The 27,794-nt window shown below is 48.7% G+C and overlaps 4 protein-coding genes across 4 annotated transcripts; 1 reads left to right on the plus strand and 3 right to left on the minus strand.

Annotated features, from left to right (window-relative positions):
• Window positions 1–186: 186 nt before the first annotated feature.
• On the plus strand, window positions 187–1,592 carry PV09_09234 (uncharacterized protein; the record flags this gene model as incomplete). The annotated part of the gene is made up of 2 exons (XM_016363261.1): window positions 187–204; window positions 675–1,592. The coding sequence occupies 2 exons, from the start codon at window positions 187–189 to the stop codon at window positions 1,590–1,592; spliced, it is 936 nt and encodes a 311-aa protein (XP_016208938.1).
• Window positions 821–4,004, minus strand: PV09_09235 (uncharacterized protein). Its single transcript, XM_016363262.1, has 3 exons — window positions 3,802–4,004; window positions 2,480–3,725; window positions 821–2,424 (listed from the first exon to the last, which is right to left on the minus strand). The coding sequence occupies exons 2-3, from the start codon at window positions 3,546–3,548 to the stop codon at window positions 1,763–1,765; spliced, it is 1,731 nt and encodes a 576-aa protein (XP_016208939.1). The 5' UTR covers window positions 3,549–3,725; window positions 3,802–4,004; the 3' UTR covers window positions 821–1,762.
• A 12,733-nt stretch (window positions 4,005–16,737) lies between these two features.
• PV09_09236 (uncharacterized protein) lies at window positions 16,738–18,356 on the minus strand (the record flags this gene model as incomplete). The annotated part of the gene is made up of 4 exons (XM_016363263.1): window positions 16,738–17,253; window positions 17,433–17,764; window positions 17,904–17,978; window positions 18,098–18,356. The coding sequence occupies 4 exons, from the start codon at window positions 18,354–18,356 to the stop codon at window positions 16,738–16,740; spliced, it is 1,182 nt and encodes a 393-aa protein (XP_016208940.1).
• Window positions 18,357–20,026: 1,670 nt separating this feature from the next.
• On the minus strand, window positions 20,027–22,303 carry PV09_09237 (uncharacterized protein; the record flags this gene model as incomplete). The annotated part of the gene is made up of 5 exons (XM_016363264.1): window positions 20,027–20,097; window positions 20,148–20,930; window positions 20,987–21,870; window positions 21,933–21,955; window positions 22,028–22,303. 5 exons carry the CDS (start codon window positions 22,301–22,303, stop codon window positions 20,027–20,029), a joined length of 2,037 nt encoding a protein of 678 aa, XP_016208941.1.
• Between the last annotated feature and the right edge of the window lie 5,491 nt (window positions 22,304–27,794).

Consider the following 27,794-nt stretch of genomic DNA (forward strand, 5'->3'; position numbering starts at 1 on the left):
CATACCCAGATGAGGTAACCATTGACATAGAAACTTTCTTTACTAGATATGATAAACTTATCTCCAGTATTACATGTACCGAATAACAGGAACCCTAAAAGCAAATAGAGAGCAAACACGGTCGTTTATTCTAAGAGCGGCTCGACTGATCTACGCGTTTGAGGCTCCATTTGGTAAATGGTCACAATGTCATCCACAGGACATGTATGTAAGTTAAGCTACTGATAAATATCGCTTAGTAGGCAAGAGAGCAAGGAATATTATGTCTATAGGGGGGATCGGTTTTGGGAACTGTCTAGTTTATCTAGGTTATTAGTTTTAATCTATCCTTACCTATTAAAGCAGATCTTTCCTAAGCCATAAACGCTGTTACTTATATATTCTTCCTCTTTCAGCATGTAACATCAGTACTTTCCTCCCTCGCTCTAAGAAGCTCACCCCTTCCAAAGTGGCTTACGTTAGTGAGTCTTAACGGATAATCGGCTGGCAATATATGGTTGTTAATTTTAACCTTCTTCTGCTGGCCTGAGCAAAGTATCGGCTTATATATAGCCGGTGCGGTAGTAAGGTACACGTAACTACTTTGCTACTTCGCGGCGCCGTTGGCCGGCGTATCTGCCGACGGTTCGTTCAGCCCGCGGAAACCGTACAAACCAGCGTTACCAGATTTGCAGAAGGCCACGATTGCGACTATACAGCACTTGACCGAATTGGAGCGGTCTCCTCCTGACAGCATCGCGGGGAAGGGACAAGGCGTGACGAAATCGGTGAATGGCTCGGAAGAAGTACGAAACGGAGCTCACAGATCTAATGGCGTTCATTTGGAAACTGTACCCTCGTATTTCACACTAAACACCGGCGCTAAGATACCCTCCGTCGGATTCGGCACGTGGAAAGCAGGTCCCGGTGAAGCTGCAAAAGCTGTCGAGGCTGCTTTTCAGGCCGGCTACCGCCACTTTGACTGCGCTCCACTCTATCACAGTGAAGCTGAAATAGGCGAAGTCTTCAAGAAAGCCCCGATACCTCGCGATGAATTTTTCGTGACCACTAAACTCTGGTCTTCGGACCACCAACGCGTACAGCAAGCACTAGACAAATCTCTACGTGACTTGGGATTGGACTACGTGGATCTGTTTCTAATGCATTGGCCCGTGACGCTGTCACCAGACACCGGTGCCGAGTATGGCAAGGAAGATCGAAAAGTGCACGTGCAAGGCTGGGATTTCCGAGACACGTGGCGGGAGATGGAGAAGCTGCTTGACACTGGAAAGGTGCGCGCTATTGGTGTTGCCAACTTTTCGACCGTGAACCTCGAGAAATTGCTCGAGACGGCAAAGGTCGTTCCAGCGGTGAATCAGACAGAGATTCAACCCTTGTTACCTCAGGATAAGCTACATAAATATTGCGCTGCGAAGGGAATCCACCAAACTGCATTTGGGCCGCTCGGCGGAACCGGTAGCACTTTGCATGAGGAGCCGGTCATTGTGCAAATAGCGAAGAAGAGGGGAATTCCGACCGGAAACGTCATGCTTAGTTGGGGCATTGCTAAGGGGTGGAGAGTCATCCCCAAGAGCACAAACCCTAGCGAATAGCGGCCAACTTGAAGAATAACGTCGTACTTACCGACGAGGAAATGCGGCAGATCGACCTTTTGGCAAAGACCAGGGGCAAGAGGTTCAACAAGCCAGACTGGGGCACCACGATCTTCCATGACGACGCAAATGCGGGCCTTGCGTAGGTCCGATTTATCCCTTGCGTAACTTCATTGCTCCGCAGACGCATGCTGGGGTATACAGTGAAACTGGGAGTCTGTGAAATTCATGCCGCCGAAACCCGTGTACAAGAAGTCATCCGGAAGCATTGTGGTGAACTGCATCTCGAAGGATGCCGGCCCTGTTGACCCGTTCAAAGGATTGCTGTGGTAGTCTCTCGCAGCTGCCCATTTAGGGTAAGCAAACGGACTGCCGGCCATCATTGAATCGATGCCAAGAGCCGTGGTGTATTCTGTCAATTTGCGCATCAAGCCGATCGTCACGCGTGCGATGGGATGTTGTGGAACCGCTGCCGTCCTTGCAAACAATGCCACCACGTCGCTGACCCGTCGAAACTCATCTTCCACGTTGATGTTGAGTTGTTCGCGATACTTCATGCATACTTCGAGCAGGAAGTTTCCGGCAAACGATATCATGATGTGGAAGTAGTACGGCATTCCCAGAATGTTCTCGCGAAAGGCGTCATTGTCTAGGATCAAAGAAAAGATGAGGGCTGCAGCCTCGCGAGCTCCAGAGGCAACGGACACGAAATGGGGAGGTATAGGATCTGTTTCGAGGCCGCGAAAGACGTGATGCCCGAGATATAGCTTCCCGAATTGATAGTGCATTGTTAGACCGGCTAGGGGAAACGATCCGATGTACGGATCAGGTTCTAGATGTCTCAATATTTCGACTTTTTGAAATAAGGAGAAAATTAGTGTGCTTACCAAAGATGCCTGAATATTTGGCATACCATTGATCCAGCTCGCGTGTGAAGTGCGTGAATTGGACTGCCAGAGTTTTCGACACCGGCTTGTTCTGTTCGCATCCAAACACGTCCCGTATCTGGCACATGATGACGAGTAACGACACCTGGGACATCAAGCGTACGTCCTGTGCCGAGGGCAGCAGGCCTTGTCTTGCAAGGAACAACTCTCTGTTCTCGATGGCGTCCTTTTCCTGGCGCATCAGGGAGTCCTGGTTGTACAGGATGGAGAGGTGCTGGTCGCATATGTACAGCAGGTACCACAGGCGCATCTTGTCTCTCGCGTCGCTCAGGCCCAGCGTGGGGTCCATTCTGTTGTCTGCGGGCCGAGGCGGCTCGGTCAGCCGGTAGAACTGACGATGCAGGCGGCAGTCCACGGCCCTCCTGATCGCGTCGCTGGAGAGGATGCGGGACGCATCCGGCAGCCAGAACGAGCCGATGCAAAGCGCTCGGACGAACTCGTGGCTTCGGTTCTCGAACAGGGAGGCCGACACGAGCGCGCGGTACTCGCGATTGCAAACATCGAAGAGCGCCTGGTGCTTCACGTCCTGGAACGCGGCCGTCGCGCACATGGCCGCCAGCAGCGTCGGCGACGCCTGCCGCACCTGTTGCGCGTCCTTGTACTGGCTCGCGATCCCGTATAGGAACCGGTCCAGCCGCGACAAGTAGCTCTGCACCAGGCCCTCGGCTTCCTCGGCGGATACCAGACCCTTGCTGATCAGGTCCGGCCTCTCGGCCGTCTTCCGCCGCGTTCTAGGGCGCGCCGCACCCGCCGACTCGGCCGCGGCCTCCTGCTGCGCGCTGGTAAGGTACGTGTCGATCGGCGCCTGAGCCGCTGACGGCGATGTCGGCGGCGAAAGCTCGTACTCGCCGTCTTCGCTGGAATTCTCCAGCGGCGAGGCTGCCTCACGATTGCCCTCCTTCGCGTCCTTCTCGGACAGCAAAGGCAACGGCGGCTCTAGGTTGAGGTATTCGCACACCCGGCTCAAGGTAGAGAACATGTGGGCAACGTCCTTACGGAGCAAATTCATCTGCCTGGTGGGGACGAGTGAATCCTCATATCATTCGAGACTTTGAGCGGCGGCCTGCCGCTCTACAGACCTTTGATCTGGCAGAGCATGTCGCTGAGCTGTGTGCAGCACGCACGTGAAGCCGCGTCGCTGGCAGCGTGTGCAAGGCGGCTCGTCGTTGCTCATGTCGCACTTGATCTTGGGGCCACTGTCAGTCGCATGTACGTGCTATTTGTGAGCATGGCCATGGGCCATGTCTGGTGTTCAGACAGACCTTCTGCTTGCGACAAGCCGTACAAGCGGCCGTCAACTTTTTCGGTTCCGTTCGGTCGTCCGCAGAGGCATGAAGCGCTACCCGCTTCCTTTATGCACCATGTGGAGCGAGCATTGTGCATGCAGAGCGACTCTAGACACCGCAGTCGAAACAAGTTGTTTACTTGGTAAGGGTCAGAGCCGACTACACAGATAATCGCCGACCCCGACGCGGTGAAATGCAGCGTTGCTCGGCCGAAAACAACAAAGAGGTCGTCGGCTTGTGGGACGAGTGACAGCGAGGAGGGATTTGCCCCACACAGCGCTAAACGAGGTAAGGCGGGTAACTAGGCCGAAGAAAGGAAGGAACGGAAGGCGAAGACCGGACGCATGGGCAGGTACATAAGCTTTGGGGGTAGCCCTTTTAACTTTGCAGCCACCCTGTGCTTCTCTGCGCCTGCCTTTTCTCCACAGAATCCGTGCGCGCCTCGTTGCGAGTAAGAACTACTCTATTAGGCAAGTTAAAATTGCGCTCACCCCGCCTCTGGCTCCGCCCACTTGTGCTTCGACTTGTTGGTGAGCTTAAGCGTTCCTCCGCGGCAGCATGGACTGAGCATGCCGGAATACCTTTGAATCGTCGAAGCAGAACAGATGCAGCCATTCCTAAACGCCGGAATGGTTTTTTTTTTTTTTTTTTTTTTTTTTTTTTTTGGCTGAAACCCCACGTAACGGAAGACTAACGAAAGGTGCTTGCGCACATGATGGCTGCGAGACGAGCGCAAGACGCTTTGGTGATGTGCCGCAATCTTGTCAGCCACTTCCCGTAAGTTTTTTTTGTCCTTACTAGCAGCACTATTGGTAGCGCTAGTTCTAGTAGCAGCGTTTGGCTGTACATTAACCACATAAGCAAAGGGTCGCAAATGAAAAATTACTTCGCCCTTCGTTTATACAACTAAAACGCCTTGCAGAGAACGCAAACGGAGAGAACTTTTGCCCTTCTCGTTAAATTCAGCTCCTAACCATCGTTGCGGTCGTTACTCTTGCTTTTGAAGAAGAACCTGCTCTTGCTGTCCTTTCGCATGGTTGCCTTGGGCTGGCTTAACAGGATGCGTGAGCCAAAGCTGCTGCTGCCCATTGAACTATCACCTTTGGAAGACGCTACTGCCTGCATTGCACGAAAGATCCTCACCTGGCCCGCTCAACGAAGAGATTTCTGATTTTAACGTGTTACCCCGTGCCAACTGTACGATCACACGCGCGTGAATTTGCACGGTTTGTCTTACTGAACGCTGTTCACACTATCTAATCTTGAAGACTATGCGACTCCAAGGATAATATCCACACCATCTTCTCATATTCGGGCCTTTGGTTTCCACTGTATCCACGGATGTGCTTCTGTCGAGCGGATCAGAGGCTCCAGCAGCGCCGTATTCACCATGCCAGGATGCGCCTCGTCAACGTCCTTGATTCCACTCAGCTTCATCGACACCTCCAGCTCATCTTTGAGGATTTCGCACATGTGCTCGACACCCTCCTGACCATAATTTAGCGCATACAACCACGGTCGCCCAATGCCGATCGCTACAGCTCCAAGTGCAATTGCCTTGAGAATATCCGTGCCACGGGTAAAGCCGCCGTCGACGTACACTTCGAGCCGCCCAAAGATCTCCGGACACACTTTATGCAGCTCAAGTAGGGTGAGCATAGCCGGCTGCGTTGTATCCAGCGATCTGCCTCCGTGATTACTGAGCAGAATGCCCTCCACCCCGTATTCTGCTGCCTTGATTGCGTCAGCTGCTGCCTGTACCCCCTTGAGGATAAGCGGTAGCCCCGAGACCCTTCTCAGCCAGGCAAGATCTTCCCAGTTTAAGGTAGGGTCAATATATTTGGCCATAACCTGGCCCAACCCGCCCCCTTTTTTGTCATTTGTAGCGACCGCTCCACTGATGGCCGCAACCACATTCTCGGCTGCAATTCGTTCGTCAGCCTCCCGCTTACCAGGCACTGGTGCATCCACAGTAACGAATATGGCTTTTACGCCTAGTCTGTTCGCGGAGCGTAGCAACTCCTCAGTCTTGTGTCGCTCTGAATTGACATACAATTGCAGAAAAAATGGTTGATTCGGACGGCCTGCGGCGATGATTTCGTCGAGGGGGTACGACGCATTACTCGAGATCTACCACAGTAAACATCAGTCCTTCGATTTCGATACTCTCCACGACACGTACCGTTTGAATGATGCCTTGGTTACCGCAAGCTCTTGCTAGAGCCAACTCCCCCTCTGGGTGTGCTAATCTTGCCATGGCTGCGGGACTGATGAAGAATGGAGCGCTTGAATCATAACCCAAGATCTTTCGCTGTAGTCTGACATTTTTTACGTTACGCAAAACCCGCGGTCTGAGCAAGAGCTTTCTGTGGCAATGCAGATTTGCCTGATGAGAGACCAAATCCGTGGCTGCGGACGAATAGAATGCGTATGTTTTGTTCGTGAAAGTTTCTCGCGCCACTTCTTCAAAATCGTGTAGCGAAATAAGAGTGCTCAAATCAGGTTTCGCTGGCTTTGTAAACGCCGTGGCTGCAACAATGGCCTGCGTACTTGACTGTTTGCAGGGAGCAGATCCTGTCCTAGGATCTATGGGTCCGAGCCTTTGATCTGCTGATAGGGCCTTGACAATTCCGGGGGCATGTATCTCGTCGAATGCCGACGTCGCGTCAGTACCTGCATACTTTAGTATGACTGCAGATGTCAGTCCTCGCGTCGCGCTCACTTATCCACGCATAGATCTTACCGGCAGCACCACCTGGATGGTCAAACGAGGAAAGGTTGTACACTTCTCCGTGAATAATGATCCAACAGTCACCTGATTTGTTGTGGTTTTTGACTTCTTCAGGTGATATGTAAGTAGCAGTGCCTTTTTGGCTCACCTGCGTCGCCATGATAGTCGCAACGAATTTGAAAGGACGACCTTAAGCTTTAGCACCTACGCCTTCGACGCCTTTCATAAAAGCCAAATTAAATTCTCTAAAGCGACAGGGCTCAGAACAGTGTATTCTAGCCACAGACAGCCTCGCTGTACCGTCGCTTTCCGTAACTGGGAGACCTCGGAGTGACCTCCGGCTACCGGAGGAATGCCTCCGATCCAGGTGCTGCTCCGACGCAGCTTCGAAGTTTATGCAAGATCTTGTGCCTCGGAGGGAAAAGCACTTACCAGCTGCGGAGGATCTAATCAAGGCTCTTACACGTTAGTGCTGTCATGATTACAACGTGAATGCCTTTCATCTCTGAGATGCGGCTCCCTGTCGATCGTGTGCGCTTATCACATTTCCTGCCTTGTCAGTCATCATATAATCCTCCCCAGGAACTTAAGGAAATAGACAATGGCGGATTGCTTTGGGGAAGATGTGCGCACTCTGTCGCGTGAAGACGTACAGCGCATATTAGCTCAGTTACCCGCTGCTAAAGCCAAGCTTGCGTGGCATGATCAAGTCACTTCCCAGCCAGTGCTGGTTGTGCTCGATGATGACCCGACCGGAACACAGACTTGTCACAACATCAACGTTCTTACCGTCTGGGATGTGGACACCTTGTTAGAAGAGTTCGAGTCCAATTGCGCTGGATTCTTCATACTTACCAACTCGCGGGCTTTACCTCCAATTGAGGCGCGCCAGCTTATTCGAAGTATATGCCAATCCGTGAAGACAGCGGCTGTGAAAGCCGCGAAATCCTTCGAAATCGTTCTGCGCGGGGACTCAACTCTGCGTGGTCACTTCCCAGACGAGCCAGAGGCTGCGGAAAAAGTCCTTGGAGAAGCCGATGTCTGGGTTTTGGCCCCTTTCTTCGAACAGGGAGGCCGTCTGACGATCAACGATGTGCATTACGTTGCCAATCCAGATGGGTCACTGGTTCCCGCTGCAAAAACGCTCGTTGCAAGAGATGCCACTTTCGGATACCGCCAGTCGAATCTACGAGACTACGTCCGTGAGAAATCGAAAGAGCGAATCTCCCACGACCAGATTCATTCCATCAGCCTTGCGGACATTCGAAAAGGCGGTCCTTCTCAGGTTTCGAATATTTTGCTGTCAGTACGACGGCGCTCAGTTGTGACTGTAAACGCCGTCGCAACTGCTGATATGGACGTTTTCGTGCAAGGACTGTTTCAGGCACGCATATCTGGCAGGAAATTCATCTATCGGACTGGAGCTGCGTTTGTCTCTTCTCGACTCGGAATTCAACAGATACAACCTCTGTCCGCAACTGCACTGAACATGGACCTCTCTCCATCAGCACCGGGAGGACTAATCATCGCCGGCTCATATGTTCCCAAAACAACTCAACAACTAGAATCGTTGATCAGCAGCCGTGCAGACAAGTTGGCTACCATCATCCTGGATGTCGATGAACTTCTAAACGCTCCTGAAGGCGCCCAACACACAATCCTCGAAGCGGCAAATAAGGCGGGCAATTTCATCGCAGCTGGAAAAGACGTTCTTCTAATGACCAGCCGCAAACTGATAACCGGCCATGACGAGTTATCAAGTCTCAAGATCGGTGGGGTCATTGCGCAAGGTTTGGTGTCATTTCTTCGTTTTCTCATCCCACAGCCGCGTTACATCATCGCAAAGGGCGGGATCACAAGCTCGGATGCGGCGACCAAAGGTTTGATGTTTCGACGAGCAAAAATTTGTGGCCAGGCCGCCCCTGGGGTACCGCTTTGGCAGTGCTTGGAGAGTACGTCGAAATATCCAGGAATTCCCTACGTCGCTTTCCCTGGCAATGTCGGCGAGGGGTACACGCTTCGAGACCTTGTAGCTAGCTGGGAAATTCCAGACAAGCCATTGAGTTCAAGAAGGATGATGCAGTATCAGCGACTGGGTACCAGCGGTCTCAAGGTGTCTCGTCTGATTCTTGGTTGCATGACCTTCGGCAATCCTAAGTGGGAGGGTAGCCCGTGGGTTTTGCCAGAAGAAGAAGCCTTGCCATTACTGAAAAAAGCATACGAGGTTGGAATCAACACATGGGATACTGCAGATACGTATTCCAACGGACAATCCGAGTCAATCATCGGCAAAGCGCTGAGGAAATATAATATCCCACGCAGCAAAGTCGTCATCATGACTAAACTATACTACCCTGTCCTTGAAGATGAACCGAATGCAAGACCCCAGCCGACCCTCAATGAGGGAAAGTATGTAAATCAAATGGGTCTCAGTCGTAAACGCATATTTGAAGCAGTGGAACGCTCGCTTCAACGACTGGGTACAAGCTACATTGACGTTCTTCAGCTGCACCGTCTGGACAGAGAGTGCAAGCCTGATGAGATCATGCAAGCGTTGCATGATCTTGTGAAGATGGGTAAGGTGCATTATATCGGCGGCTCAAGCATGTATTGTTGGCAGTTTACTCAACTACAATGCGTGGCAAAAGTGCATGGGTTGACGACATTTACAAGCATGTCGGGCCTTTACAATCTGCTCTATCGTGAGGAAGAGAGGGAAATGAACCCTTTTTGTGAAGCTGAAGGTGTATGACTCATTCCTTGGAGCCCGGTTGCGAGAGGTCTGCTATCGAGGCCGTGGGCCGAGAAAACGGACAGAGCTGATGCAGATTTAAAGATGAAGAAGTGGTTCCAGGGGAATCAAAATCAGCAGGTTATAGATAGGGTGGAGAGTCTTGTAAAACGAAAAGGCTGCACAACGACCAGTATAGCAGTGGCATGGCTACTGCATAAGGGAGCTTGCCCTATCGTTGGACTCAACAGCGACTCCCGCATCGAGGGTGCTTTGGAGGCCTTGGATGTCCAGCTGACGGGGGAAGACATGGAGTTTTTGGAAGAGCTTTACAGACCTTTGAGCGTGCAGGGAATACAGACTAATGCTAATTGACCATAATTTGAATCACATTGTCCAATACCGGTTTTCACGATCTTTGGTCGATCTTACCTGAATGCCGCACGTGTTAACATACGGCAGGATCAGTCAAATGAACAACCTCAACAACGGGGTTGAACAATTAAAAGCCCACTCGTTGAGTTGAGCTGTGAATGTTGGATATGATTTGATTCATAATCACGCAAGGCCATCACATTCCAGGCTTCGTGTCTCAGTGGTGGATGTCTTCGCTTAAGCCCCCGGCATTGAGAACGGGTAGTGCTCGGTGGTCGTACCGCCTGCGTGCTACGGTAGCATGGCTCCGATATGTCGGTATCGTACTCAATCTTCTCCTAGTCGTCGGCAGCTCTGCGACGGCCTTGACCCGACACTGATTGTGGGAACGCATCAATATATAGCTGCAATAATAGCAGGAATAAAGGGTTTTTAAAAGTATCGCTGTAATTGAGCATACATCAAAAAGGAAGTAATACAGCTATACAAATAGTTTCATGCACAATGGGCGACGCAGATACTGGCGCAAGAATCTTAATTACAGGCGCAGGCGGTTTCATCGGACAAGCCCTCGCTTCCGCGCTCATGCAAGACCACTCTGTCCAACACATTACTCTAACGGACATTACCGCGCCAAAGATTCCGAGAACTAACAACGCCAATGTACCTCAATGCCACGTCGAATCTCTATCTGCGGACTTGACCTCCCTATCAGTGTGCTCCCAGCTTTTCTCTGAAGACTTGACGCACGTGTATCTCCTCCATGGCATCATTTCTGGAGCTGCGGAAGCGAATTTTGATCTCGGTCTACGGGTCAACATCGATTCGATGAGATATATCACGGACGTCCTGCGGAAGCAGAAACGGTTGAGTCCAATCGTGGTTGTGTTCCCATCGAGTCTGGCCGTTTTCGGGCCGGCAAAGGATGGTGAGGTAGTCTCAGAGCAAACTTTGCTCCAGCCACAATCATCGTACGGAACGCAAAAGTCTATCGTTGAAGCTCTGCTCAACGATTACTCAAGGAGAGACTTGCTGGATGCGAGAATCGTCCGCCTGCCAACCATCATTGTACGTCCTGGCCAGCCTAGCGGGGCAGCTTCGTCCTTTTGCTCTGGGATCATTCGCGAGCCGCTCAATGGTGTGATAGGCATACTGCCAGTCAAAAGAGATCTTAAGCTGTGGGTTTGCTCCGCCAGAACTGTCATCCGCAACTTAGTCATTGCAAGAAATATTCCCCGACAGAAGTTGGAAGGAAAAAGTCGAATTGTCAATCTGCCTGGCTCAACCGTAACGATTGAAGAGATGCTGGATGCATTGGCCAAGATCGGTGGCCAGGAGGTGCTTAAGCTGGTAAAAGAAGAGTATGACTCGCAGGTATCTAGGATCGTTAGCTCCTGGCCCGCCGTTTTCAACACTACTCGCGCGAAAGAACTTGGGTTTGTGGGCGATGTTTCAGTGGAACAAACAATCCAGGAGTACATTGAAGATTATATGTAGCAACGCAGTGTCCATGATTTCAATTTAATGTGTACCATAGATTCATGCATTCGGTGCTATTTTTCAGTGTCTGGGTTTGCTAACTTGTCGTAAAACAAAAAAAAAAGTTACTCAACTATGGCGATAGCATGTGTTCATCAAATTTTAGGCCCATCATACTTTATTAGGAACCAAAATGAAACTGCTCAATCTCCGTCTTCAATGCATTTGACTTGCAGAATCTATCGTCTCATGCCCTTTGGTTATCTTAAAGGTGTGGATTTTTTTTTTGTGTCATAGAAGCTACATCTTATCTCAAAACACTCGGATCTAGTTGGACATACTTTATCTTTTGTCTCCAGAACGTGAAAGCAAGATGAATAGCCCCATCTTCGTCCAAGCACATACTGGGATAGGATAACTCCCGGTTCAATTTTTCCTCGCTATTGTTTGTCAAGCAATAACCTTCTCCGTCTTCCAGTATTGTATGCTGCCATGATCTTCCTGCATCATCGCTCCATCCGAGACATACCGGCGCACGCGGTGCACCCCAGAATGCTTCCTTTCCATCATGCTTACTACTTTGATTTTTTCTTACATCGCCTGCCTCTGCTATCTCGTCGTACAGACCCTCGCGACGGCCCATGGCATTCGCCTTGGATGAGTGATTGTACACTACCAAGATCCTGCCAGAGGGCAAGATGCTGAAACATATGCCTGAATTAGGGTTCGGTAAAGTTGTAGGTTTAGGCTCACTCCATTCAAGACCATCTTTGGATTTCGACATGTAAATGGCATCGGCCCACCGACTGCGAAACATGGCAAGGTACGTCTTGTCCTTAAGACGTTGGATCGCCATGTGAACTGCACCAAAGCTATTTGGGACTTCTTTTTCAGTCCATGTTTTCCCCAGGTCATGGGAAATGCAGACAGCAGATATATCGTCATTGCCAACCCATCGGGTGCCTGGATCTGTTCGACATTTGAAGATGGGTATGACCCAAGCGCCACTATCGAGAACAAGCACAGGCTGCCGTATAAATGTCCTTCGTTCTGAAAATAAAACTTCAGGAGGCTGCCAGGTCATCCCGTTGTCTTGAGAGATCTGCCGCTTCACGATAGCAGAATCTTGGTCACCGGCATTTTGCGATGTGTAGAAAAGCCAGACTTCACCCATCAGTGTTTGGAACAGAACTGGATTTTGCTCGCTCCGTGATTCGACAAAGGTCACTTTCTCGGAATCGCTCCACGTGGCGCTGTTCGCTGGCCGCCGTGATAAATAGATGCTGATGTCTGGCTTGCCTTCTTGGCTTCCGCCAAACCATGCACATAGCACATCACCATTTTCCAGCTTTAGAAGGTTTGATGCATGGCACTGAGGGGTTGCAGATGTTATGAAGCACTCCAAATGTTCAAAGGGTTTATTTACTCTTGTCAGAGTGCTGAATTGGAAGTCTGGATTGATCTCTTTAGGGTTGGACATGGCTGAACAGTTGGTTCCTTTGTGTCGGATTAGCAACGTCAATCCCATATGTCTGATAAAATATCGACATTGCTGAAATCCACTGGCCTGGTATCCGCACAGATCTTCTTCCTAAGCCTTTTGATTCCGAAGGGTAAGTGTGCTAGCACTGGAACCTGCCTCCGTGTTCTCTTACGGCGAATAAATCACTTGTCGGAAGACGTTCCAGGAAATCGGAGGGACAAACCGAGATCTATGGTCAAAGCTCTCATCAAGAGGGGCATATGCCTTTAGAGCGGCTCGTTAAGTGTACCATCCCTGTTAACACCGGAGGAGTATCGGAATTGCTGGGGATGTATATACAAGTAGACTCGACACGGCGAACTCGGAGCAAACGTAGAAACAGCACAGGCAAAACCCATTCTAACCAAAACCCCAGCCCCACACAACTTGATTGGCAGCTGATGTCTTTTAGCGGAAATCCGGGGTGTGGAGAGCATAGAGAACGCGGAGGAGCATGGCGAGGGCAGTCTCGGAGCGCTGATCGGCCAGAACTTCCAGCCACATATATGATGGTTATTTGTCGCTCTACTTTTATTTGGCATCAGGCCTCCCATCCCTTGAATCAATAATTGATCTTCTCATCTTGATGCATATCCTTTGTTCGGCATAATGGCTGGCGGTACAAGCATATGGTTCAGCAAGGACGCAAAGTCCGATCCGAAACAGATATTCAATGGGCGTCTGTTATACCTTCTCATCACCGTCGTCTGGGCGGGCTGCTTCTACGGCTTTGATACAGGAAACATTGGTGGAATACTTACCCTGAAATCATTTGAAAATGCTTTTGGATTAAATGGACTGAGCCCAGCTGAGCTAAACAATCGCAAAGTGAGCTATGAACTATGTTTCAACACCAGCAGACTGATCGAAGCAGGGAACGATTGCAGCTATGCTGGCAGCAGGTGTATTTCAATTCTCTTGGGCTTTCTTGGGGTCAAAGACCGTATTGCTGATAACTTGTCCCAGGGATCAGCGGGCGCTCTGCTTGCCTGGCCTACTTCTGACTATATTAGTCGTAAATGGTCCGTTTTCTTGTGGGGAATTGTCTTTGTTTTAGGCGCAGCCATGCAAATGGTCGCTAATTACAACGTTCTTCTTGCTGGAAGATTCATTGGAGGTATGGGTGTTGGAGCGAGCTCAATGCTGAGTCCTCAGTTCCTCGCTGAGAATTCACCAAAATCCGTTCGCGGTTCCATGACAGCTACTTACAATCTCATGATTATCATGTCCCTCATGCTATCTTTCTGGATAAACTACGGCGTCAGTTTATGGAAGAATGCGGATCACGATAACAGCCAGTGGAGGGTTTCTATGGGAATTCAGTTGATTCCTGGCGTGTTGATGTGTATTATGATTCCATTTGTCCCGGAAACAGCTCGTTATCTTATCAACCATGGAAAGTCGGAGCATGGAGTCAAGAACCTAACGAAATTGCGCAAACTTCCAGCAGAACACCCTTACATCCAGACTGAGTATCAGGAAATTGAGGCCCAGGTTAGATTTGAACAAGAGGTTGGTAAAATGGGATACGTCTTCTTTTTTCTTTAGAAACTAATCAGCGTTAGGCGCACAAAGGGTATAGCGTTTGGACGATTCTTCAGGATATCTTCGGCAACAGAAGCAATTTCCAGCGTTTCTTTCTCGTAGTTATGCTCTTCCTCCTACATAAATTTACTGGTACTGACAGTTTGAACTACTACGCTCCATCTATATTCAAATTGATCGGCGTGAAAGGAAACAGCACCAGCCTTCTAACAACGGTATATTTCTTACTTCTTCATTAGGTGCGAAGGGCTAAGAATTATCAAAGGGCGTTTACGGTATTGTCAAATTTGTGACCACAATCTTCTACGTTGCATATCTCGTTGAGTAAGCATGTCCACTTTTAGCTATTTTTAAACAGGAGCTTACTGCTCTTAGTCGAATCGGTCGTCGCCGTCCTCTCATAGTAGGAGCGATCCTTCAAGCAACTGCAATGCTTTACCTCGCGCTCTACATAAGATTCTCTGGCGGCAATAAAGCCAAGGATACCGTTTCAGGAATGCCTGCTGGTGGCATTGTCGGCATCATTTGGATATATATCTACGCTTTTGGCTGGTCGTTTGGTCATTCAACCGCATGTTATATTGTGGCTTCCGAGATCTTCCCAACAAGAATTCGATCCTTTTGCATGTCGTTTTGCTTCTTCCTTAACTGGATTGTGGACTATGGCATTACTAAAGCGACTCCAATTATGCTAACTCAGTTGGGCCGGGGAACATTTCTACTCTATGCAGTCCTCACTTATGCTGGTGTTGTATCAATTTACTTTTGCTTACCGGAGATGAAAGGTCGCTCTATCGAAAGTATGGATGATCTATTCCAGCGACCACTTTGGACAATGTGGAAGCATGCATATCCTACTGAGGACGAGAAAGTGCGGCATGATGTGCAGGTGATGTTGCAGCTCGACTTTTCAGGAGACAAAGGTGATGATCTTGGGAAAAGAGGCAAGGCAGCGCATATCGAGACGAGTTCCGTTTAATTTAAAGTCGCATGTATTACTTGATGAGTTTCATGAACGTCACAAAAGCAGTGATGGAGTTGAAGCTGGCGACTTAATAAACATCTTAATTACTATAGCTAGTGAATCATAAAGTAGGCAAACTTCTTATAAAGAGAAACATTCTTTCTGCCGGATTTATTCATAGTAAGTCTAAACTTAATTAGGAAAAGGATCATGACCTATAGGGACTGACTTTATTTGGATATATTTAATGCATGTTGTCGCAATATTTGCGATGGCATGTGTTAGCGACATAGCTTAGATCAGGGCGTACACTTTGCGTAAACAAGTAACTGTTCATGTACTAAGCGGTCTCTGTGTGCGACATATGAAGCAAATGAATGGAAATTAGGTAGAACTAAGGATGAATAAGAGGGACACTAGGCGCTGGACCCCCCAATCTTTGCCAACATTCCACAGTAGGCCTTCAAGCGAATCCATTGTAGTGCTATGAAAGGATCCACCTATTTATAATCAAGCTTGTAAATTTTTTTATATACTCTATAGGGAGAAATACTTTGTCACCAACTTGAAAGGTCTTTCTAAGTTCTATTTTATTTGCCTTGGTGGTGTACTGGGGAAAATGGTTCATACTCTGAAGGGCATCACGTGATACAGGAGCAAGGGCCTCAGGTGTCATATGATATGGTAAGGATATATAAGAAGAGGAGAGTGAGGAAGATAAGAGGGCAGACATAGCTTCAGACAAGAACAAGACAACAGAAACCAGCTTTGCTTTGCCTCGTACAGAACTTCGTCTTGCTTTGCCCTGCTTTGCCTTGCTTTGCTTTGCTTTATCTTTACTTTATTTTTCCTAGTTACTCTGTAAGGGGTGAATGTAAGCGTGATATCAGGATGGGGAGCAATGAGTATGGATTGGTATCAAAACTGACGACTGAGGAGTCAAACTAAGGTGGACACTGTGCGTAGCTTAAATACCGCTTCCCCCTGGAGCACATGACCCGCGGCCTGAGCGCAGCTGTACCGTGCGTATGTTCTCTCCGTTCCTCACATACTCTATCTTCTTTTATACCCTTATCCTAACTATTCTATCCTACTCCTAAGCTTCTTTACAGTTCCCATCTGTAGGAGGCTTCTCTCTCCCTCTTGAATTTCCTCACCCTCAGGAAGGCCGTGACATCGAGTGTCCTACCCCCTGAAGTGGCGGTCAGCCTAAAACCTTTACAGTGGCTTTAATAGGTTGCTGCTTATAAAGATTTGTTTTATATTAGACAACTTTCATTTCCTCTAACCTCTATTTTACGGCAGGAGCATTGACTTCATGCCCTGTTAATGTCCTCAATAGTGTAAAGGTTTTAGGCTGACCGCCACGTCAGGCAGTGTGCTGATTGGATGGATCGGATCGGCGATCCGACTCCCAAGTGGGTCTCTTGGTGGATTTGGATAATCCACTAGGATTATCCGGATTGATCCACCTGAGGCCCTTTATGGCGTTATTGAGGCTGTAGATTATGCCACATATGACTCAAAATGGAAAATATTACGATTGTGAAGTGCTCGGATTGCTATTACTTTAAATCTATAATCTTAGCCTTAGCCCATGATTGCAAGCATTGAGTCGCTTGGGTCGTTTGAGGCTTCAGGTGGTTGCGGTGCTTGGTCACCATATGACCCAATCGGCTGAACAAGCGTTCAGGTTCATCGCTCATCGCAGGTATTGACAGCATATCCAATGCCATCTTGGTCAGATATGGATATTCGATGCATCCAACGGTGGACCACCACTCAATCGGCTTATCAGTTGTAACTGATGGCTGTATAAGGTACCGCTCGAACTCATCAAGGCCAATTAGTGCTTTTGAGGCTTGTGACTTAATCTCAGCAAGGGTCTTCAGCCTATATGCCTCCATCATATTTGGCTCATATGACCTTGGTTTTTGAGGTGATTCAACTGGTGCCTCAATGTGCTTGTATGTACCTTGCCAGAGGGCCTTTAATTTAGCCTTACCTGCCTTCAGCCACTTCACTTGCTTATGCCATAGTCGCTCCACAAAGCGCCAGTTATATGACGGGTAATACCAGTGCTGCAAGGTACGCAGTGATATCATCGAGCTTCGCATAAATATGCCTCAGCCTTATCTAAGGCAAGCCGGATTTGTGTAGCAAAGTGCCATTCACCTTCAAGTGAGGTTTTCGGAGCATCTTTGTACTGAATGTACATATTAGATAGCTCGATCACTATCAACTCGATGTCATTAAGTACGTTCACAAGACTTGAGGACTTGCCATCTTGAACGTAGCCTTGAAGATCCATTGTTGCAGCCCAGCATGGCTCAAGTAGCTTCATATATTGAGCTAAGATAGCCCAGTCATCCGCATCTAAGATATCATCTGCAATGGTGGTGAAGCCACCTGGATCGTTTCTTTGCCGTTCTGAGTCAATAAAGTGTTCAAATGGCGCGCGATGCTTAATTAACGTTTTGAGTTCATTATAAACTAAGTTCCATCGTGTGTCATTGCTTCGATAAAGCTCTCGAGGTTTAAAAGATTGCAGATTGGTGGTTTCCAGGATATGTGATAGATAACCAATTTGACCTGCGCGCTTGATATCAGATTTTGTTGTAGTAGGATAATAATATTCGTAGTGCCTCAGGCAAATCAGGCTATAATCATGTCTGGAGTGCAGTGCAACACCATGATTATCCTGATACCATATATTATAAGCAAAACTTACTCTGATGCCATCGCCAAACTCTCTGAGGACTTGCATAAGTCCAGGTGATAAGATTATGAGCTTTTCCAATAGGTCCTGCTCGGCGCCAGTAAGTTAACTGATCATGAAGATCCATCATCTCAGAATCCTGTGCAAAAAAAGTCTCTCATCAAAGCCATATAAGAGACAACTTGCAATTAGATTCAGGATATGACCTGCACATCGAAGGCGCCGTTCGACAGCATCTGAGCCAAAGTAAGAAGCTATTGACTCGACTGCAGTGTCGTTATTGTTTGCGTTGTCAACCATAAACCAGCCAAGATGGTCTCCTTGAATTTCGAAGTCTTCAATGACTTCAATCATCTTTGCAGCCACATCTACAACAGAATGTGACTCAGTTTGTTCAGGCACAGCAATAAGGATTTCTTGAGGCTTATATGACGCATCCAGATAATGCGCAATAATGCCGTTCATTGAACGATGGTTATTCGATGACTAAAGGTCGAAGGCGATATGGATCCGACTGGTAGCCTGACGTAAGTGCTCCACCACCTTGATCTTGTGAAGCTTGTACGCATTGTTAATCCAGCTGATCAATGTGGTGTGATGAGGTACCAACGCTCGATTGTTCAGATACCTGATCAGGTCTCGAAAAGCCTCATTATCCACCTGCCTAAACGCGAGATTGGTATCGACAATCCACCTCACCACCAAGTTTCTGAAGTTATGATTGTCAAATGACGTCGCTAAGTGATTCAAAACTGCCTGCTTTTGCACCGGATCTATATCAAGATCTGATAATTGTGTTAAACCTCGATTCTGCAATGGTACCCAACCACCATCCTCCCTTCTGAACTCCTCGTTATGCCGCTTTCGAATATGTTTGGTAACGTTGCTTGTGCCATTCTTAATCGGCCAATAGTACTTCTGCTTCACCTGCTTTTGGTGGCATTCTAAGCATAGCCAATAATGGTCATTGGTCTCGATTTCTTCGATAAGCACCCCACGATCCCATATAGGTGAGTTCAACCGATTCACTGCTCTTCCGATTTGCTTAGTGAAACCAGGCAATCTTGTGAACTCCACCTTAGTATAATCAAATCGCTTTGGAACAAAGGTGTCGAGGTCGCCAGCGCGTGCTTTCAGGCTTATGTCCTCTGATCGAGTTGGTGGTGATGATATATCTGATATAATAATAGATGTGTCTGCAAGTGATGAGGTGGGACTTAATGATGAGTGTAGTGGTAACTCAACCACTACTACCTCATTTTTAGGTCTTTCAGGATGACGTCTTGAGGCTCGATTGCTTGCCATGGCAGTATACCACTGTTCATAATTGATGGTATTTGGCTCCAGAACGGGCTTATTATGAGCAAGAGCATGGCACAATGATGACATGATGAAATGCGGTGTAATAAGGCAAGTTTGGCACATATGAGAGGTGGCAGATATGCTTACAATCGGCCTAAGCTTCAAGCCACCACTATATAATTGGATTATCCAGACGGATTATCCAAATCCACCGCCTAATTTGGATTGTGGCTTATTGGATAAATCCGGATGGATCTATCCAATCAGATCCACCAAATCAGCAAACTGACGTCAGGGGATAGGACACTCGATGTCAAGGCCTTCCTGAGGGTGAGAAATCAAGAGAGTGAAGTCTCCTACAGATGGGAGCTGTAAAGAAGCTTGGGAGTAGGATGAGATAGTTAGGATAAGGGTATAGTAATAGAGAATAATATGGAGGGCAAAGTAAAGGCAAGGCAAAGCAAAGCAAGGCAAAGCAGGGCAAAGCAAAGCAAAGTTCTGTATGAGGCAAAGCAAAGCTGGTCTCTGTTGTTCTCTTCTTGTCTGGTGCTTCCCTTTTGTCTCCTTATCTCCCTTATTCTCCTCTTCTTATATATCCCTACCATATCATATGACACCTAGGGCCCTAGCTCAAATGTCACGTGATGTCCTTCAGAGTATGAACCATTTTCCCCAGTACAATAGTCTTCTTCTGAAGGATCTATCTGGTAGTATCAGTATATGACCTTGAAAGATGTGTACACTACTAAAGCGATCAGAATGTAAAGGCTTGATCAACTAGACTACATAATACAGACGTCATACAGGAGGATAAGAGTTGTGGTTGAGAGTAATCACTGGGGAGAGGAGTTTCCCCTAATTAGGCGCCTAAATATGTATGTGCTTTTGCAGTGAAGCTCTGGCGCTGGTCAGGTATCAGCTCCTTCCTTCTCTTTGAGGCATCTTATACTTAACTTGGTTCAGCTGCATATGTGCTAGCAAAGTCTAGTCCTGCTAGTTGCTTCTGAATCAAATCTGCCTCACGACTGAGTTCATCTAAATTCACTTGTAAAGTTTTCACGTCGTCAAATCTTCTCTTCTTCCGTGCATCATTCAATGTTTCGCCAACGATAAACATCTGTTCCTCGAGGAGAATTAACCTCTCGCGAAGTTCTTTTTCCTCGGTTTCCATACTCTCAATTGCAGAGCTTCGGCTGGACTGGGATGCTGCATCAATAGTAAGATGACTATTTAAATGAATTAAAGCAAGTGCGCCTTTACCACTGCCTTTCCCCATAGGAGTAGCATGTTTGAGGATCTTAGGCAATGATTTAAGAGGGAGCATATGCAGATGCAAGAAACTCATCGCTTGACTATACACAGCTTTTTGTAAACGCTGCTGGGTTTGGCTGCTTGTTGGAAGGTCCCGTATTCTGGTGGCTGCACTCTGATACTGAACAAATGAGTCCGTGAGACGTTTCCGAGTCTTTGTTGCTTGGTCGATTTGCATCTTTGTCGGTGGACTTTCCGGATCTTGTAATGCGCTTAAGAGCTTTTGAAAACGAGGAATAAGGAGGCGAATTCCACTCTCAAACTCGATTAAATGTTCATACGCCCGTTGATCTGGTGGCTTCTCTGCGACAGCGGCATCAAAGTCGGATTTTGCGAACAGTGTATGGCGACATTCCTTACATAGCCGAACCTTGACTGAGACGGGTTGTATCTGCGTAGCAGTCTTTTCGGCCGTTTCTGTTGGCTCTGAATATTCGTTAGACCATTTCGCTCTATTCAAGACTTGGAACGCAAACACATACTGACAACATCGAGAGCGACATTCACAGAGCATTCAGTTTTAGGATCGCTGCATATTACGCGTCCGCATGTTCGACAGTGATGTCGCCGAAAAGTATAATTGGAAAAATCTTGTTGACAGAACGGACATCGGACAACATTGGAATCGTCTTCCCATGGAACAACTGATTGTTCGAGTGATCTTTGATAAGACTGGCCTCCCGGAATTGTCCAACCAAAAATACTGCTCTTGCCCATACTGCCATTGGCGCTTTGAGCTTCAAGAGTCGTAGTAGCCAGCAAATGCGTGAGCTTGCTTAGCCTTTTCTCCAGCCTGCTTATCTCAAGATACTTTTTATCGATTATGCGTCTTCTCATCTTCATAAAGTCGTCAGTGTGATCCCTCTCTTGGCCACGGTGATCATTGTATCCTTCTCGTGATTTATAACATGTCTCACAAACTCTACACCAAATGCCCCGAACAGGCTCATGACGAGCCGACCGTGAGAGTTTCATCTGATACATTGTATGCTCGTTGCAATAGAGCGCTCCACATTTGCGACAATTTATGTTTCCATTACTGCCGCCCAATTTCTTGCCACACATGGGATCAGCGCAAAAATCATTGTAGCCCGGTTTCTGCCAATGTGTCCGCGTCACAGACTCCTCCGGATCCTGAACTCGTTGTGCCATAAGCTCTGGCGACGCCTGACCACTTCCAGATGTTGTAATTTTGACAGCAGGTTGAGGTGAATCATTAGCTTCGAAAATGTCCAAACCCTTGAATTTCTGGTTAAGGACGGCCAGTGGCTGGAACTTCTTCGCCTTGGTAAGCTGATCGCGGAACCAGTCCTTCACCTCATCCTGCTCAATCTCTTCCAAGTTCGCATGCATGTCATCGAGATGTCTAAATAGATCCGCGGTGTAAGCTACTTGGTCGTCGGCTGTAGTCTCAACGAGTTTATTCACCTGTTTAATTGCAACAATGTGACCTTTAGATCTTGGAGTCAGCTACCATTATCAACAGCGGAGTCACACCGGCTTTCATCTTCCTGTTTACCTACCATCTCATCATTGCATATTGGACAGACGAGGCGCGAGCTCGACGCCGTAGTATCGACGTGGCCAGTGGTCTCTAAGCTCACGTTTGCTACCAGGTCTTGCTTTTGCGGTATGATAGGGGGAGATCCATCTGAAGCTGACGATACTATGGAGCCAGACGGTGAGAGAAGACTGCCACTTCCGTTATGAGCTGAGTGGGAGGACTGGTTGGATGGCGACGATGCAGATTTGGCGCTACCTAGGACACGACCTCGACCAAGGATCCTTCCCGTGGCCATGTCTGTAGACTCTGTTATGCATCTGTTAAAGAAAAGGTACTAGAATCAAGGGGACAGAAAAGCTAAGATGAATCGGGCACATATCATGCAATACGAACATGTTTGATGGAGTGGTAAGGACAACGGAGCATGGGTGTGGCGCAGCAGTGGCGTGCTCCTCTAGAAGAGACTTAACAAGGATAGGTAGAAGTCAGGACCCTCGTGTGCACGGGCCCAGGTGTGCACGGGCAAAGTTCTGAAGTACATTTCTCACCCAAATTATAGATATCTATCCAACCACCACTATGGATGATGCAATAGCCTATCTAAAGGCTAATCCAGGTACGCAGATTCAGGCTGCAGCAACGTTGTTTAATATAAATCGTTCTACTTTAAGCAGAAGGTTCAGAGCGGTGACCAACCTCACCAAAGCACAAGAAAAGAAGCTCATAGCCTATATAAATAAGCTCACCGATCGAGGATTTGCACCTACCTATCCAATTATACAAACATTGGCCTATAAAATAGCTAAAAAAACCGGTAGGCAGAAACTGGCCGAAAAAATTTGTCTATCTGTAAGGGATTGGTGATAGAAGTGTGAGATAGATAGTTTGATTCAAGAATATCCGCTAGCTCCTGAGAGTCTCTCCCCTGAACTGCCTTAAATACATGTGTGTGAAGTAGTCACGTGTGCCTTACTACCACACAGCTATACATTGCCAAGCTCGAGGTGTCTGCAAGTATGTGTTGTTCTCATGATCCCTGTGCTGTCGTGGCGCCTGTGCTACGCCGTTGTCACGCCGTACGTGACAACATACAAGTCATGTGATCTATTTACATTCCTCTTTATGGTTCAATTTCCTGAAGTTTTGTTCCTGCTTAGAGTTATCTCTCTATATTAACCTCTTCTCTCATCCTATTTATAGTGTTAAGGTAGCCTAGCTTTATTATGAAAGGTCTCTATTACAAAACCTGCCAGACTTTTCGACAAATTCAAGTATAGCATATAGTTCTCCATCTGCTATATCCTCTGATATAAAAGATGATAAGCTATTAAGACAGGGACCTATCCACCTCCGCAGTCGTTTTCGTAGCCCTCGAAGAGTTGGGCAGTCAAGAAACACATATACCAGCATCTCTCTCGCTCCACATTCACAGCTATCGTTCTGGGTTTTACCAAACCTTTTCCTATAGCTCTTAGCCATGAGTAGCCTGTACGTAGTTGAGCTAGCAGGTTCACTTGAGGGTGTGTTTTCGTGTCATAGAGCTTGCGCACATGTTTTCCTGGTAGGGAAGAGTCAATTTTGCGGAGATGTTCGCCCTTTGGCGAGCCTTTCCACTCTTCTCTCCATTGCCGTTGTATCAGAGCTTTGACCATCTTCTTCTGTGAGGACAGTAGCGGGGCGAAGTGGTGTTCTAGTGGCCTCTCCACAGCTTCCTTAGCTTCCCGGTCCGCGAGCTCGTTTCCCTGGATACCCTCATGCCCTGGGATCCAGGCAAGGTGTATGTCGATACTGCATCCCTTACTAAGGCGCTCGGCTTCCATATTAATCCTTTGAGTGATATGCTGCGCCGTCCGTGCCTGTGGGTTAGCTATTGCTTGTAGTGCTGCCTTGGAGTCATTTAAAATAGTGTAATGGTTTCATGCCGGCTTCTGTATAGCTGTGTTCCAACTGTAGTCCCTGCGAATCATATGCAATGCGAAGAATATTGCAATCAGTTCAGCGGCAAAAATATTCCAGCCGGTATTCGAGCCTACACCGACGGCTACCTTATGCCTAATTTTTTGCTTAGGTCCTAGTGTAATTGCTGCTGCGCCGAGTTCCCCTTCTTTTCCTGAGCCATCTGTGAAGATTACTGAACCAGGGTCAGCTAAGACCAGCGACTTTGTTGTCATTTTAGCTTCTTCTCTGCTGCGTAAAGTTTTTATTGTTGTGAAGGGTGTTCATCGCCATGGGGGGAGTGGTGCTGGGTCGATAATTTCAAGTTTCTGAAATAGCCTGTTCTCTGTCGCCGTTGCTATTGTAAGCATAAGTGGGCTTTGCATTGTGCTGCGGGTTAGGGCTGGCGTATTCGGGTGGACAAGTGGCCAGATTGGGTGGTTAGTGGGCAGTGTCTTAAGTTTGCCTAGGATATTTAGGGCCCTTTGTCTGAGCCTAAGGTGTGTTGGGAGAAGGCTTGATTCGATCTCGAGCGCGTCAGTGGAGACTGTACGGAACGCTGATTGATTTGATTTGATTTGATCCTACTCGGTTTTGGCTGCTAATTATCTGCAGCTATGCCCGGTTAGGCGGGCTTCATTAAGTGACCGACACGTCATGTGCTAACTTATGGCCAATCATAAGACCAGCAAGTGGCTCCACACGTCCCTCTTCAGCATGCGTGCAAACTTCGGAGTAAATAAACATGGCCAGTCTCCTCTTGCACCCACCCTCTTACCATCTGCCTCTATCTTCAAATGCCCGGTGCGCGTTTGTTGACAGTGGCTCTACTACTAGCTATTCTGCTATGTATAGGCTCAGAGGGGTATGCCCCATGTTTCGCCATCCTTGATACCTTCAGTCTCCACCCAATACTTCGCATCGCCTATTCGCTCGGCCCCCTTTGCCCTAGGGCCCTCGCCTGTTCCATAAGTGTGATCGCTTTCGTGGCTAGCTTGCGTGTTGAGAGTACCTTTCGCAGGTCCTCTCTGCCCGGCAGGCTCCCGAATCCGAGCCGTCGTTCGTCCTGGAGCAGTCGGCACCGCAGGAGCGTATGCGCGACTCTTTGGCGGCCTCCGCCGCAGGGGCATCCTGGGTCCTCGAAACCTGGAACACGTTGGAAGAAGAGGAAGTCTCTGAGCCCGATCTTCTCGGTTCTCATCTGCACGAGTAAGGCGCTCTCGGCCTTAGTTAGGCCCTTATGTAGCTGTAGCACCTTATCTGGTAGCGGTGTGTGCCGGTATGTAGCTCTGCCCTTCGTCTCCTGCTGCCAGCTCCTGGTCCAGCGGGTGCGGGTAGTCTTATTGACCCACGTCTTCAGCGTGGTTCTCAGCGGGTGTAGGCGGGGAGGCGTTGGGGCCCTACGGCTTTCCATGCCTTCTTCTGTCCATCCTGCGGCCGTCTTTGCGGCCAGGTCAGCCTCTTCGTTACCGTCTATCCCTTCGTGGGCCGGGATCCAGTGGATGGTAATAGTAGGGTCATCCTTATGTAGCTGCTTAAGCCGCCGCATAATCTGCTTAGTAATGTATGCTCCAGAGCGGCCTTCGGGTCGTATTGTCGCGCGTATCGCGGCCTGGTTGTCTGTGAATATATGCACCTGCTTATAACGGGCCAGCCTTTCACCCGCGTCCTTCACCATCCCAAGGGCAAGGTTGATACCTTGCAGTTCTGCGGCGTAAACAGTCGACGTGGTCTCGGGTCCCATATAGGCTCCTTTTGATTCGCCCTCCATTGGCCATACTGCCGCTGCTCCAGTATGGCCCTCAATACAGCTCCCGTCTGTATAGATACAAGCTTGACCCCCCTCTGCTATAATCCTGTCGTAGGTCGCCCGTGCTTCGTCGTTGTTTGTCGTAATCCGCACCACCGGACCTTGCTGCCATGGTGGCGCTATAAATGGCATTATCTTTTCGTGCTTTTCAAGATCTACAGCTCCCTGCTCTTGCAGTTGGCGGGCAATCCAGCGTAGGGGGCTTATATGTCGTGCTCTGCGCTGGGAGGGAGGGTCGTCTCCATTGCCGGCGTCCGATAGCTCCGGCATGCTATTGACTGCAAGGATCCGGCCCAGTGCGTCGGCGTTGTGCTTCCATATCTGATGCTTGATGGGGAGCAGGTGCGCTTCAATATTCAGGGCCGCCTGTGAGGTTGCCCTATACGCCCCGCATATAGCTCTCGCGCCTTGGGCCTGGAGGGTCTTGAGCGTCTTAAGCGTGGCGGCCGTATATCTACCCTCTGTACCTCCTGGGTTTGAACAGGCGGAGCATGCGTACATCATTTGCGGCAAGGCCATGCCTCTATAGATTTTCCGCATGTCCTGTAGGCCTATGCCCCAGGTAGAGCCTCCGATGGAATTTAGTGCGGCGATTGTTTTTGTGACTTTCCGGCGTATCTCTGCGATGTGTTCCTTCTATTTTAGCTTTCGGTCCATGATGACCCCAAGGTACTTGCATGTAGTCTTAGCCGGGATGGTGATTCCCTGGGTTACTAGCGGCCTTTCAAAGTCGATGCGGCTGTGTGCTCGTGTGAAGTGTACTAGCTGGAACTTTTCTGGGGCGAATTTCGCGCCATGCATTTGTGCCCAATGGTGAGCCTTTTCTAGTGCTAGTTCAATCTTCCCACAGGTTTCGTCTGTGGAGTCACCGCACGCCAGGGTCGCGGCGTCGTCGATGTATCCTACTGTCGTCACGTTCTCTACCCCGCACTCCTCTATAAGATCTGCATTGTAGAAGATATACAAGATGGGTGAGAGGGGTGGGCCCTGTGGGATACCCGTTTCAATCCGGTACTCCTCTGATTCGTATCCGTCGAGCGCAATCCTGGTGCGCCTGCTGCTCAGAAAGCTCGCTATCCAGCGTACCATCGTTTCATCAACCTTCCGCTTCCGGAGGTTGTGTAAGAGCCGTTTGGAAGAGACACTGTCAAATACACCCATCACGTCCAGAAGGAGAAGACTAGCCACTCTCACCTTGCCTTTATTCCATGTTTCGTAAATACGTTCGATTATCGCGTGTAGCGTATGTTCTGTAGACCGCAGCTTCCGGCCTCCGACGTGTCGGCTGGGAAGCACCTGATATTTCTCTACCAGAAAGCTGAGTCGCCGGGCGATGACTGTGTCCATGACCTTCCCGATTGTATTCAGAAGCTCGATCGGGCGGTACGCTTTAGGAATTGTATAGTCGTCCTTTCCAGGCTTTCGTAGTACCACTGTGGTCGACTCGCGGAAGTGGGCCGGGCAGTATCCTAATTTTAGGCTTTGATTGATGATGGTCGTGAGGTACGGTACTAGTATTCCTGCGGCTGCCTGTAGCGCCCTGTTTGATATCCCGTCTGGCCCTGGGGCCTTTAGCGGGGCTGCGGCATGGATTGCTTCCAATAGTTCCTTTCTGGTGACCTTCGGCATCTGTGCCTGCCCTGAATAAGACGCCCCTTCGATATCGCTCAGATCCGACTCCCGTGGGGGCGGGAAGAAGGCCTCTCTGAATATATCCACCTTTACTTGTGGTTCTGTTGCTGGGGCATCCCCTGGGGCATCAGGCCTCCGTATCATGGGTGTGATGCTTGGGGCTTGGTTGCCCCTGTTGCGTGCCCATTTTGCGACCTTCCACAGTGACTCGGCCGAGCTCGCCGCTTCTGTCACCCGGTCTCTGTGTGCTTTCTGAAGTGCCCTTGCGATGGTCTTGCCCTTGAGTTTCCTAGTTTGTTGATAGTCCTCCCACGCTTTAATTATTGGCCGCCGGGAGTATACTCTACGGAGGCGCTTCATTTCTGCAAGTGTTTCTCGGCATGCGTCGTCCCACCCTTCCTTCATCTTA

This window comes from Verruconis gallopava (assembly GCF_000836295.1).
Source record: "Verruconis gallopava strain CBS 43764 unplaced genomic scaffold supercont1.58, whole genome shotgun sequence".
Lineage (NCBI taxonomy): Eukaryota > Fungi > Ascomycota > Dothideomycetes > Venturiales > Sympoventuriaceae > Verruconis > Verruconis gallopava.

What these genes read in the sequence shown, in the direction of transcription:
- PV09_09235 (XM_016363262.1), bottom strand. Translation starts at nt 3,548, where the DNA reads ATGAATTTGCTCCGTAAGGACGTTGCCCACATGTTCTCTACCTTGAGC. An exon ending in CAAATATTCAGGCATCTTTG is followed by an intron (nt 2,425 to 2,479) that starts GTAAGCACACTA and finishes TGAGACATCTAG; the next exon opens with AACCTGATCCGTACATCGGA.